Source organism: Aplosporella prunicola (genome assembly GCF_010093885.1).
Source record: "Aplosporella prunicola CBS 121167 unplaced genomic scaffold K452scaffold_1, whole genome shotgun sequence".
Taxonomy (NCBI): Eukaryota; Fungi; Ascomycota; class Dothideomycetes; order Botryosphaeriales; family Aplosporellaceae; genus Aplosporella; species Aplosporella prunicola.
In genome coordinates, this window is record NW_022983529.1 from 888,097 (window position 1) to 900,902 (window position 12,806).

Here is a 12,806-nt window from a genome sequence, read left to right on the forward strand (position 1 = left end):
GAGAGAGAGGGGGGGAGGCAAAGAGGCAGAGAGGTAGAGAACAGAAGAAGGGAAAAAGGTTCAGAGACCGAGCTCGGTGGCAGCAAACCTGGGGTAGAGGAGGAGTCGGCGGCCTGGAGGGGGCTTGGGGGGTCGGCCTTATCAATCCCGCACAGAGCCAGAGCCAGAGCCAGAGCCAGTTGCCTCCCTCCCACTCCCCGAAGCGGAAGTGAGTTAGTTAGCTGCGGCGATCCGCTCTCGACGAGCCCTTTTGCTGCGGCCTTCTCGGGCATTCTCGCTGGCCCGGCGCAGCCCGGTCGTGGCAGGAGCATTACTCGATGGAAACAGGTACGGGCCGCTTGATTACTCGCGCCCGCCGACTGGCTGGCCGGCCGGCTGGCGGGACGATAGGAGTATGAACGTCCTTTTTTCTTTCTTTTTTTTTTTTTTTTTTCTTCTTTTGGTTTGTCGGTGTCGGAGTTGCAGGCCCGCCCACCGAGCCTGGCCCGGGGCCCGCCGACTGACTTCGTCCCTTCCATCCTTCGTCTGGGCGACGTCGAGATAGCTACGCCGGCAAAGGCTTTTGGCGGCGTGCCGTATCTGCGTAAGCAATGATGATGCGCAGCATAGTGGCGGCGTGCCCTTAACTCTTTTTTTTGTTGTTACTCGATCAAACTCGCGCCTGCGGCCCCGTCGCGCCCTCTCAATGCCATCGAGTAATGGAAATCCGGCGCCACGATACCGCTCTTTTCCTCTTGCGGCCTGGCCCGCTGGCCCTTCTAGCGCTTCCAATACTTTTGCTTTGCCCCATTACCCTGCCTCGTCAGTTGCCGACGCGGCTATCGGATACTAGGGTTACTGCTTATCGGACCCCCTTCTGCTGGTAATAATTAGCATGGCCCGAGAGTGCTGCCAATGATGCACCTTGCTACGGCTGCTGCCCCCTTGGTCCTTCTTCTTCTTCTTCCCTTGGAAAAACCGGAAACGGCCGCTTGTGTGGAAAGGGTATCTTTGGATGCTTTCATAATCAGGGGAATGCTGACTCTTTATCTTGCTCCACTGCGGTTCTGCATCAGCCGGCCCTGGCGCTGCCGTCGGAGCTGCCCGGTGCTAGAGCGTAGAGCGCCAGTCATCTTCTTACAGATGACACGACACGTAGCGACCCGGAGACTAGGTACTCGTACGCAGCCAACAGCACCCGAGCCCGTGACCAACAACAACAACAACAACCACATCTTGCCAAAGTGCTCCAGAAGTCTCTTTCATAAAACCCTGACACAAAAAACCTGACACAAAAAACCTGACACAAAAAACCTGACACAAAAAAAAATCTTACAAGTACTTCCGCTCGACCTTCCCCGCCCCACTCTCCGGGACGTCCCCTCCCCTCCTCCCCCCCCACACCCCCACAAACTCCTCCACCAGCGTAACCGGCCACAGCAGCAGCGCACCCAAGACGCAGAAAAACGTCGCGACGAGCTGCCACAGCCACACGACAAGGAAGCCGCCGGGCCAGACAAAGCGCACAAACTCGCTGACCTGGTACAGGTCGTTCTGGGCGGCGATGTAGTAGCGACCGCCGGGCTCGCGCGCAGCCAGCGCTGCCCCCTCCGCTGCTGCCACGGCACTGCTGTGACTGTCAGGCGCCGAGTACGCGAGGTGCAGCACCGTGACCAGGCTGACGGGCGCCGCGTAGAATGGTATCGCCCAGATGCGGAACACTTGCGAGATGTGCACGTAGAGGAGCAGCGTCGTGGGATCGTATGCTGTTTTGCGTGAAGACGCACCGCGAGCGTTAGTCGTGTTGCTTTGCTTCCTTGCTTGATTGACCATCCCCCGGACCGCTCTACCGCTCCACCACTCCAGCGCTTAACAAAAAGCCAACGTACGTACCTACTGAATTAATGCGCATGTCGATGCGCGGGCTCATGATCTTGTACCAGCGGTACACGGCGCGGATGAGCAGCCGCGAGTGCGGCAGCTTGCCGGTGCGGCAGAAGGGGTGCGTGAACGTCGCGTCGGGCGTGAAGAAGCGCTCGATGGTGTCGCGCTGGACCGACGGCGGCGTCTGGCACAGCAGGTGGATCACCTGGCGGATATCTCTTTCTGCATATCATTGAACATATATATATATCAGATATTTGCGCGTTTTTTTAACGGTGCTGGACTTTGGTGTTGACGTACGTGGGTCTTCCATATGCGGCGGTTGACGGCGGGCCTTGTTGTTGCTGGGCTGGTGGTGTTGTTGTTGTTGTGCCTGCCAGAGCCGCTTTCACTCTGTACAAAGTACTGTTGTCGTTGGCTGATTGCGACATGTCACGTCTTCCAGGAGTGCGAAGCTGATTCTGACGTCATTGCCCAGCCAAAAGGGTCCCGTCTTCACATGCAAGTTTGTTGCGGTACCTGCACGAGTCATGTTGTGCATGGCTAAGATCGACGGTTTATGGATTTGTTCTTGTTTGTGGTGCCAGGGATTCGAGGATCCCATTATCTGAATATTCATGCTCCTTCTCTTCTTCCGACACTACATACTGTGCCCCGACCCTTGAACTTTTCGCCGTGTGTGAACCTAAGCCTTAAGGACGCAACGGCAACCCCAATGCAAATGCACTCATTCTTCGCATCATGCAAATCGCTCCAATCGCTCTAACTTCCTCATTAATCGACCTTGATGGATCCGTAGATCTTGAGCACGAAAAGCCACGATGCGAAGAAACCGATAGTGCCTACATCTAGTGTTAGCATTGGAAGCTTAGGAACTATTGTCCGCGCCGACTTACCGGTAAGCACGAAGAACAGCACGCTAATCAGCGCGCTGTAACCCAGGTACAGCACCCCGCTCGTCCAGCTGCCAAAGCTGAGTGCCTTGACCCAGTAGATCAAGGCGTACGCAAACACGTATGCAGCGCTCGCGCCAGCCGTGCAGAAGGCCCTCCACTGCCAGTGGTAGTTCTCCGCGCAGAGCAGGAAGTAGATCATCAGGACCGTGACGGCGGCGCAGGTGATGATCATCAGGCCGTAGCAGATGAAAAGGAAACCAAACATGTAGTAGACCTTGCTGAACCAGAGACTGTTCATGATGAAATAGAGCTCGACGAAGATGGCGCCAAAGGGCAGCACACCAACAATCAGCATGCTCGGCAGAGGTCGCAGATAGCCGCTTGCTGGCGGGATCTGGCGGGGAATCTGGTTGGTGCGGACCGGCGTCTCGATTTCCTTGTGCTTGAAACCAAGCCAGGAACCGGCGAGCGACAACGGAACGCTGATAATGAACCAAATGAATACGATAACCAGCATAGTGGTAAAGGGAACAGCGCCACTGGCTTGACGAGCCCATACAAAAAGATTGAGTAGGAAAAACGTGCCAAAAACAACCGCAGGCAGGGCGACGGGGGTGAAGACGAAGCACTGCTTCCACTTCTCGCCGTGGAAGAACTTGTAGATGCGGGACGAGCTGTAGCCGCCGACAAAGCCGAAAACGGTGTAGAGAAGCAGCATCACCGTCCCAAGAGAGCCACGGTTCGAAGGCGACAGGAAGCCAAGGAGGGCCAAAGCTGCACATGTTTAACATTCAAACCCGTGTCAAGAAGAGGATCAGCACACATACCGATAGTGAAGCCAGTCATCATAAACAGCTGCGCCCCGTTACCGAGCATAACACTGAGGAACAGGGGATTCTTTGGCGGCCGGAAGATGTCTCCGTGCACAAGTTTCCAGCCAGAGTCCTCTTGGACACCCTCCTCCACGACGCTTGTTCCCGAAAGGTCCTCGAGCGCAAACTGTTCGAGGCGGTTGTACCTCGCAATATCTTTCCGCAGGGTGCGGATCAAAATCGTAGTAACCATCGAGACCAAGAAGATAACGATTATTGCCGAATTGACCAGGGAGAACCAATGGATCTTGGGGTCATAGACGTGGAGGTATTTGTCCCAGCGCGTTGCGAAAGGAGTCGGAGAGGGCCTCCAGTAGACACTGTAAGTGAACAGCACCTTGGTCTCCCCCTCTTCAGACAGCAAGACCGCCTCGGAGGTGTCCCCACATTCCGCCTTCTCCTCATTGACCCACCTCGATCCTGCCAAAGATCGCGGCTCCACCAAAATTCCAACAACCCGGTACGCGTTTTGACCGGCCTGGTGGTAGTCGAGCAGAATGTCATAGTGGTTGTTAAGTGTCGGCTTCTCATCCTTGATATGCCCCAGCGGAAATCCCGGACTGTAAAAGTTCGTGTTGTCGTTCGGGTCATGCTTAAGCTGTCCAGCCGGCAGTCCGTCTATCAACCAGTTGAAGTTGTAGTTCTGCATGATCCTCTTGTTCACAAAGGTCGCATCTCGCCCCTCATACGTCTGCTCCTTGCACACGGCCTTGCACGTTTCATTTTTTCCCATGTGCAGCTCGAATGGTGATGTCTGTATCCGGTCACCGAACAATATGCTCCCCAGCGATTCCGAAATGTATTCTGCGCCTCCGCTCGGCTGGCAGAAGTGGAACGCCTGATGGTAATAGTCGAATGAGAAGACAGACCGCACTTGCGGGTCCTCTTGCGAGTTCGCCGGCGTCAAGTGGTTGACATGTAGTGGGACTTTGTCGCCTTCTTTGTAGGAGGTAGGGAGTACGCCAGGGAGGTAGAAGGCATCGGACAGCGCAGGCGCGAGTAGCAGCAGTGCTGATACAGCTGCCCTCGGGGAGCGAAAGGAATCGAAGCGCATGACGCCTGGGTTTCGAGGAAGCTTGGGCTCAGGACTGTATTGCGCTGAGCATCGGCTCACGGCTGGTTGGGGTGAGTTCGCCGCACTCTCCGGAGCGTACGCGCGCAACTCTGCCAAGGAAAGCAGCGGGGGTTCGGTGCTGATGTGTGCCCGGATCTTGCGACGGTGGCGACTCGACTGGTTCTCCTTGCGCACGAAGCTTGAGCTTGGCGGTTGGGCTGTGTTGCAGGTAGGGTGTTCAAAGCAAGCTGGCAATTCGGAGGTTCGCCGGTCCTTTCCCAGCGATCGTCGTCATCACAGCCACAGGCAAGGAACAACTTAGCCACACATTCACGTCCCCGGTATTATTCGCTTGAAGGGAAATACATTCAATTCAATGTCGCGTGCCCATGCCATCGCGTGTTGTCCCGGTGCAATATCTGTTGACATGCCGGGTGCATTCCGCAGCAAAGCTAAAATCAAAAACCTCCGCCAATGCTTTAGGGGAAACCCAATGTGATATCACAAGCTCAGGAAAGAGTGAAGAAAAGGTAAGGCAAAAAACAGCCACGCCTAGACAAGACCGTCGTAGAGAGAAAGCGCAGAGACAATCGTCTCGTCCCTCTTGGAGCCCTCCTTGAACTCAGCCATGTCCAGGCTGCCGTTCTCGTCCTTGTCCATCATGCGGAAGATCTTGCGCACACGCTTCTCGGGCGTGTCCTCGTCCTCCGGCAGCTTAACCATGGAACCGACCTGTAGTGCGTTGTTAGCGGGCGTCCAACACGGCCTGTCATTTCGCACTCACCATCTTGTATATCGCCTCAACGATAGCCAGCATCTCCTCGTAACTGATCTTGCCGTCGCCGTCAATGTCGTATAGCTGGAATGCCCAGTCGAGCTTGTCCTCCATCTTTCCTCGGCTGGTGACACTCAGAGCGCAGATAAATTCCTTGAAGTCGATCGAGCCCGACTTGTCCGCGTCGAATACGTTAAAGACATAATCTGCAAATGACGATGGATCGCCAAAGGGGAAGAACTGCTTGTAGATCTTCTGGAACTCCTCCTTGGTGAGCATGCCAGAGGGGCAATCCTTCAGGAATCCTGCGGCGCGTATTCGGTCAGCGACGCCGAACCGGGCTTCTTCAGGCTGCAGGCCACGTACCCTTATACCATTGCTGTAACTCCTTCTTGTCGAAGTGGGTGGCCTTCTGGAGGTCACTCAGCTCTTGCTGGGTGAGCTTGCTCTGGCTATGATATTGAATGATCAGCCTATCGTTCTCCAGGCTCAAGCATTGCACGGCAGTCCGGGCGTTGAGTTCACACTGGAGCTCCTTTAGGGCCATTTCCAGCGCGAGCTTGCGGTGCGTGGCATAGCTCTTGTAGTTTTCGGTTCCCGGTTCCGGCATGTGCTCACCGCGCGTCCTTCCGATTTTGATTTGGGTGTCGTCGTGTTGCAGCAGTGGCACATGGGCGCTGCGCACGTCGTGCAGCGACATGCTATGGCGGCGACGCCTCTGGTTGGGGACGTCTTGGGTGGCCATATCGAGGTGGGTGAGGAGTCGTGGTGGTGGGGCGCGGGCGGCGGACTTGAGGAGCGGGTAGGATCCAGCAGGGCGGTAGGTTCACGGCGAAAGGCGTGTGTCTTGGGAGCCGGTTCCCTTCTTGGCGACAGGCGGGAGATCCAAGCATCGCGCGGCGTGGCGGGGCGGGGTTTGAGGAAGGAAAGACAGAGAGAGGCACACTTACGATTTACCCATGGTTGAGGCGTGTCAAGCGCAATCGGGTCGTGCAGGACGGGAGCGGAGGGCCACGGAAAGGACGCTTGAGGCTCTGCGACGGACGGGAAGGTGAGCGGAGACAGGAGTGGCGGCCAGCAAGGCTATAGGTATATAGTCAGAGGTTAGGGTGGGAGAGGGAGCGCGGGGTGCCTCGAGGCGCAGCAGGTCGCGGGCGGGCTCAGCTACGTCAAGCGCTTGCACGGAAGGTGGAAGGTGGCGTGCGATGGGACCTGGTCCACAAAGGGGGCTGACTCTTGCGAGAGGAAGACAGACATTTCATTTGCAAAAAGCTGGGGATGTCCGCGCATCTCGACGCCGCATCACCCCAGCACACGGGCGCGACCGCTCCTGTTGCGAGCGCGCCGAACGCTTGCCACGCTGCAACCCAACGCGATAATCCTCACTGGTTCCCCCCCAACGGCCTCTAGCCGCCCCCCCTTGCAGTGCGGGGCCCTGGCGACCCTGGTTTGAGGTGCAGCGTGCTTCAGGCACCGGAAGATCGTCAAAGATCCTATTCCCCACTGACTGATGACAATGGACGTCCTTCTCGACCAGCACTTTCTTCGCGTCGAGGCCGCGCTGAACGCCTTGATCGACTCCATTACCTCCTACAACCCCTCCCACCAGGCCGTCCTCGACCTGCTGGCTGCCGACGATGACCTTAGTCGCGGCCTGGAGCAACGTGCGCTTTGAGCTCTAGCCTTCTTCCTTCGCTACGCCTCTGCTGACATACTGTTTCCTCAGTCGCCGTCCACCAGGCCAACTATCAGCGCATCCTGGCCTTGCGACAGACTGCCGATACCCTCGACGCTCAAGTCAAGTCCACTCTAACAACCCTCGCCGACACGCGCAAAGAGCTCATCAACACTCCCGCCTCCACAACCACTGCCAACACTCGCGACGTGGGCACCCAGGAACTGCTCGCCTACGCCAAGCACATTGGCAAGTTTACCGTGCCTCCCAACTACCGCCCGCCGCCCACCAAGGAAGAGGCCGCGGTCCAGGAGAAGCCGGACGAGGATGTCGTAATGACAAACGGCACTCCCGCTGCCGCTGCGCAACAACAGCAACCAGACGGCCCAGCGGCACCCGAAGAAACGCGCACCATGGCGACGCTCAGCGCGGAGCAAAAGACCTGGCTGGCCGGTCTCAGTGCTCTTCCATTTGTTCCATGGCCGACTGAAGACAAGATTAGACTGGGCGCATTGGGTCAGATTCAGACCATGGTGGAACAAGGGAGAGATCCGACTACAGTCCTTTCGCCCGAAGAGCAGGCGGAGCGGGCACGGAAAGCAGCAGAAGAGGAAGAGGAGAGACGCAAGGAAGAAGAAAGGCAGAGGGCGGAGGCAGACAGAAGGAGAAGAGAGTCGTATGCTGCCGGTGGAGGCCAGGGCGGTGGGCAAGCGCAGGCGCAGGCGCAGGCAGAGCAGTTCAACCTGGATCTTTACTAACCACTTCACTGTGGGACACTGCCGCCCGAAAGACCATTGTCACGTTCTCTCGGAACATGAAGTCAAGAAAAAGTTAAATCTGGCTATGGTACATGATCGTCATAACGTGCTGGGTATCTGAAGCGAAAAGAAGCACGTCGGACCACAAGCAACCCGACAACGCGTGCAGGATCTCCGTTCGCTTCTCACGATGATCTACAGCTCCCTTTCAGTTGAAATAGAACTGCGACTGCGGCTGTCTCCCTTCCGAAACACTGTCACCTGGGTACCGTGCCCACACACCGGCATTCATCAAACTCCAGGCCGTGCTTAGCTTAAAACCAACTTCGCCAGTCGCTGCGAATGCGAGCAAGGTAAAAAACATATTTAATACGCGCCAGGCAATATTAGTACCTTGATGTCGTTCGTCGTTGCGGCCTACGTCGTAGTAAAACGACTGGAACATCCGGAGGAAACCCATAGCGAAGAGAGCAAGGGCGAGCACTCTTATCCAAGTTTTCAAAGGACCCGGTGCATTGTGCCTAGCGCGATTGACATAGACCAGCATGCTAGCATCTGCGGCAATGGCGACCAGAAGCCAGAGAAGCCACAGTGTTGCACGGACATAATGAAGCTCTTCGAACGCATTCTTAAACTGGGTAGCAAGAGTCGCATTTTCCCAGATGTAAAGGGCGTTGTAGATGATCGTCAGAATGATGAGAATGCTGGAAAGAATAGTGCCGAAAATGAGCGATGGGGCCCTGGGGGTGCCGTGGAGGTGTTGCAGGCCGCGGCAAATTGGGATTAGAACGATGACCAAGAGGATATCATAAGCAATCCATGGAAGTATATCGGCGGTGATAGTGAAGCCATAGGTTTCGCTGGGACGCTTGAGTACCCAACAGTAGGTAAGGCAGGTATAGACGATGTTAAGAATATTAGCACTGTCCCATTGTTAGTACTCCTCCTAGCGAGCGCTTGGGTGGCAGCAGAAACGGACATGATAATGCACGCGAGCGCGATGCCGAAATTGTGCCACCGAGTTATCTTGAATGCGTTGGAGGCTTTTCGTTGCGTGACTAACCAGCGGATGGCGACCACCAGGAGGCCTAGTAGGAGTATACAACGAATGGCTAGAAAGGCACGGTTCCATACGATGACGAAGCCGCCAAGCTGGTCGCACCTGTTGGGATCGGGGCGCCAGGAGGTGACAGTGGCCATTGTATACAAAAGGATGATTATAGCAGTGACTATAGTTCACTGGAGGATTGAAGAAGGTCACACGGTGCTACAGGTGGAGTATATGAACAGAAATCATATTTACCAACCCCATCTATTCTTGTTTTTCTGTGCCGCCACACTAAGTACAGATACTTATTGCAAATGCAGGTTGTACAGCCGGGTTGAGCTGCGCATGCGGGGGCCGGGGCGGCTGAGCGCGTATCAGGCGCGTTGTTTGGCTGGAACATGTACATTTTTGTAAAGAGCCTTGCCGGAGGGTGTGCTACATAATTCGGACCTCGGTGACACAGGCAGCCAAGACGGACTCAGCCTTACTAGGTTGTCTAACGCTAGCTTTGGTCAGGTGCAGATGCACAATGAGGCGGGGAAACACGTCTCATCCTCTTGGCGGGCAAGTACTTGTTATATAATCTTAGGCCCCGGATAATTTGCCCACCTCCTCTAGATATTTTGCCCACCTGCTTCTTCCTGTCCATGTCTGTCTTGTCTGTAGTGGCGCAGTATTCATCCGGGAGTTCCAGATGGTGCCAAAACACTACCGATTATTTTAGAAATCGCGCTGGAACTATATAATTATATAAAAGTAATAATATATAAGTACTAAAGTATACTACGAGGGTATAAGGTATAGATATACACGACTACCGGAGTATCTATAAGGGTATAAAATTAAAATATTCGAAGGGTATAAAGGTACTTACCTATAGGGTATAGAAACCTAAAAATTTAAAGAACAGAAAACCCATCATATAATTTTATAGATACTATCACGTAGGATGGGCAAAATATCTAGAGGGGGTGGGCAAATTATCCGGTGCCATAATCTCAATAAGGACGGGCTTGCGAATGTGACTGAAACTGTACCCTGTGGGCTCTTTTCTTGTCTTAGGGCGCCTGGTCAGCTTACAACATGAGCTCTCATCTCAGCCGCAACAACGTCTAGGTTGATAAACGGAGGAGCGGAGGAAAAACACGTCCGAGATCCGTGTGCTTACTCCGTGGGCATCCGCGTGCAGGGACGACTTTGATGTTCGCCGAGAGAGATTGTCATAGTCGCGTGGAGCAAAGTTAAGGAGGCAAAGACTGCCCATCTAAATGTCTTTTGTTAGAGCACAAGCCACGGACGACTGCGGCATCACGAGATAACAGCGCGCGAAAGAAGATTTGGTCCTTTTACAAAGTACCAGAGCGTTGACTCGTACGACCGTTGGTTTGTAGATCTCCCGAGTGTCGCTTGAGCAAAGCTGTCGCGAAGCGTGAGCTCCACTGTTGGCCGTTGGCCGGACCCGACGGATCTTCCACTCCTTTGTGTCTTACGTCATTTACGAGAGGCTGAGGTAGTGGACAGACCTGCTCAATTTAACGGACGCGTGTTAGGACTTTTTCCTATTAATACCTGCCTCCATCCATGCTCCCCTCGCCATAGCTCCGCGCCACCATGTCCGCCCCCGAGACCAGCGCAGCAGACGCGCTGCCCAAACCCGCACGCGACCCTGCCGAATCCACGTCCAACCCTGACCACCTTCGCCCCCAACGTCCCTCGCAGCCCAGCTCCAGCTCCGACGACTGGAGCGCCGTCCACTCGGGTGTGTCGGACAGCGAGAACTACGACGAGAAGCAATATGAGGCAGAGGCCATCGTAAAAGGAAGCAAGGGAGGAGGGTTGTCGCAAGATGAAGGAATCGTCGCGACGGGAAGCGATCACCAAACCGTGATTGGCAAGGAGACCTCGCCTCAGCCGTCGTACGAAGACGTCCGCACCCCCGCCGGGGAGCCTAGCGACTCGCCATTTGGGAGGAGGAAGAGCGTACAGGTCACCATTGATCGGACCGCCAAGAAGGGGAAGTACGTATTGACGGCCGATGATCCCGAGATCCGCCGCATCCTCCGCTATGGTATCGACAAGGAGATGGCCGAACAAGATCCCAACCGGAAGCGCCGGGCTAGATTCCGGGATTTGGTTTTCACGCGCCAGTTCACTACCTTTGACAGGCAGAACTCGCTCAGCTATGACTCGCCTTTCCGCGGATTCTTCACTCTCTTCTGGCTGGCCATGGCCCTGTTGTTGATAAGAGTTGCGTCGAAGAACTGGAGGACACAGGGTAGTGTCTTTGGAGGCAACGAGATCTGGAACATGATGTTCGAGCGGGATGTCGCGGTTCTGGGGCTCACGGATGGCGTCATGTATGCCGCGACAGCGGCCGGCTTTCTCTTGCAGAAAGCAGTCGCTAAAGGCGTTCTGACTTGGGACCACTCCGGATACATTATCCAGCACGTATGGCAGACATTCTATCTTTTCGCTGTCTTGTGTTGGACCGTGTACCGCGAATGGCCCTGGACGCACACTATATTCATTGTGCTCCATTGCATAGCTTTCTTGATGAAGCAGCACAGTTACTCCTTCTACAACGGCTACCGTAAGTAACGAAATTCGCCGTTGTTGATTGAACTCTGCTAACAGTATACATAGTGTCTCTGGTCTACCGACGGAAGCAGCTGCTGGAGGGTAAGCTCGACGAGCTCAGTCAAAAGCAGCCAGATGCCTCCTCTCGGCCAACTAGCCCCATAGCGACTTCTTTCGAATTGCCCAAAGAAGGCACCCTTCACAAGCGCCGTCGTTCGTCCATGACCAATTCCTCCACGAACTTGCTTAAGGAGAAGTCCGCGGTCTCGACGATTGCGGCGTCCATTGAGTCTGGAGAGCCCCTTGACCAAGAACAGCTCGATGCCTTTTCTCGGGTCATCAAGGACGAGATCGAGAGTCTCACGGTCGAGCTCAGGGGCAAGTCTACATCCGACAAGAACGCCTACCCCAACAACTTGACGTTCGCCAACTTTGCCGACTGGAGCGTCCTGCCCACCCTCGTCTACGAGCTTGAGTACCCCCGCCAGGAGCGTATCAACTGGTGGTACGTTGCGGAGAAGACGGCGGCGACCTTTGGCGTCATCTGGGTCATGATGGTCATCTCACAAGCGTACATCTACCCACCGGTAGCCGAGACGGTGCGAATGAAGGAAGCGGGCATGACGCTGCAAGAGCGGACGGCCGAGTTCCCATGGATCGTCAGCGACATGCTGTTCCCGCTGCTGCTGGAGCAGCTGCTGTCGTGGTACGTCATCTGGGAGTGTCTGCTGAACGTGCTGGCGGAGCTCACGCGCTTCGCGGACCGCGGCTTCTACGGCGACTGGTGGAACAGCGTGTCGTGGGACCAGTACGCGCGCGACTGGAACCGGCCGGTGCACAACTTCCTGCTACGCCACGTCTACCACTCGTCCATCTCGACGTTCCACCTCAGCAAGGGCAGCGCCACGTTCGTCACCTTCTTGCTCAGCGCCCTCGTCCATGAACTCGTCATGCTGTGCTTGTTCAAGAAGGTCCGCGGCTACCTCTTCGCCATGCAGTTGCTGCAGCTGCCCCTGGTCTCGCTGAGCCGCACCCCTTTGCTCAAGGGCAGAAACGTCCTCGGCAACGTCGTCTTCTGGATTGGCCTTTTTGTCGGCCCGAGCGTCTTGACGAGCTTGTATCTTATTGTTTAGGGCCTACAGTTGGCCATGGAGCTGAGCTGTGGCTCGTTAGATCTTAGATCTCCGCTCTAGAATTTGATCTTTGTTTTTGGGAGGCTTCTCTTGTGTCTTTCAAACGTTGTGAATATCTCTTGGCAATCGGAACCATCAGCTTAGAGTATGGACGT

The 12,806-nt window shown here is 55.4% G+C and overlaps 6 protein-coding genes across 6 annotated transcripts; 3 read left to right on the forward strand and 3 right to left on the reverse strand.

Moving 5' to 3' along the window:
* The first annotated feature begins 446 nt into the window (after positions 1-446).
* K452DRAFT_282341 (uncharacterized protein) lies at positions 447-917 on the forward strand. Its single transcript, XM_033539570.1, has one exon. It carries the CDS (start codon positions 699-701, stop codon positions 864-866), a length of 168 nt encoding a protein of 55 aa, XP_033403043.1. The 5' UTR covers positions 447-698; the 3' UTR covers positions 867-917.
* A 394-nt stretch (positions 918-1,311) lies between these two features.
* Positions 1,312-2,250, reverse strand: K452DRAFT_261770 (uncharacterized protein; the record flags this gene model as incomplete). The annotated part of the gene is made up of 3 exons (XM_033538589.1): positions 2,164-2,250; positions 1,873-2,085; positions 1,312-1,745 (listed from the first exon to the last, which is right to left on the reverse strand). Exons 1-3 carry the CDS (start codon positions 2,174-2,176, stop codon positions 1,312-1,314), a joined length of 660 nt encoding a protein of 219 aa, XP_033403044.1. The 5' UTR covers positions 2,177-2,250.
* Positions 2,251-2,413: 163 nt separating this feature from the next.
* On the reverse strand, positions 2,414-4,919 carry K452DRAFT_348097 (uncharacterized protein). Its single transcript, XM_033545518.1, has 3 exons — positions 3,587-4,919; positions 2,760-3,533; positions 2,414-2,705 (listed from the first exon to the last, which is right to left on the reverse strand). Exons 1-3 carry the CDS (start codon positions 4,683-4,685, stop codon positions 2,638-2,640), a joined length of 1,941 nt encoding a protein of 646 aa, XP_033403045.1. The 5' UTR covers positions 4,686-4,919; the 3' UTR covers positions 2,414-2,637.
* Positions 4,920-5,006: 87 nt separating this feature from the next.
* On the reverse strand, positions 5,007-6,398 carry K452DRAFT_240746 (uncharacterized protein). Its single transcript, XM_033537798.1, has 3 exons — positions 5,827-6,398; positions 5,470-5,765; positions 5,007-5,417 (listed from the first exon to the last, which is right to left on the reverse strand). Exons 1-3 carry the CDS (start codon positions 6,203-6,205, stop codon positions 5,238-5,240), a joined length of 855 nt encoding a protein of 284 aa, XP_033403046.1. The 5' UTR covers positions 6,206-6,398; the 3' UTR covers positions 5,007-5,237.
* A 518-nt stretch (positions 6,399-6,916) lies between these two features.
* On the forward strand, positions 6,917-8,048 carry K452DRAFT_282345 (uncharacterized protein). The gene is made up of 2 exons (XM_033539571.1): positions 6,917-7,124; positions 7,187-8,048. The coding sequence occupies exons 1-2, from the start codon at positions 6,977-6,979 to the stop codon at positions 7,891-7,893; spliced, it is 855 nt and encodes a 284-aa protein (XP_033403047.1). The 5' UTR covers positions 6,917-6,976; the 3' UTR covers positions 7,894-8,048.
* A 2,359-nt stretch (positions 8,049-10,407) lies between these two features.
* Positions 10,408-12,765, forward strand: K452DRAFT_240748 (uncharacterized protein). Its single transcript, XM_033537799.1, has 2 exons — positions 10,408-11,531; positions 11,585-12,765. Exons 1-2 carry the CDS (start codon positions 10,553-10,555, stop codon positions 12,649-12,651), a joined length of 2,046 nt encoding a protein of 681 aa, XP_033403048.1. The 5' UTR covers positions 10,408-10,552; the 3' UTR covers positions 12,652-12,765.
* Positions 12,766-12,806: the final 41 nt, after the last annotated feature.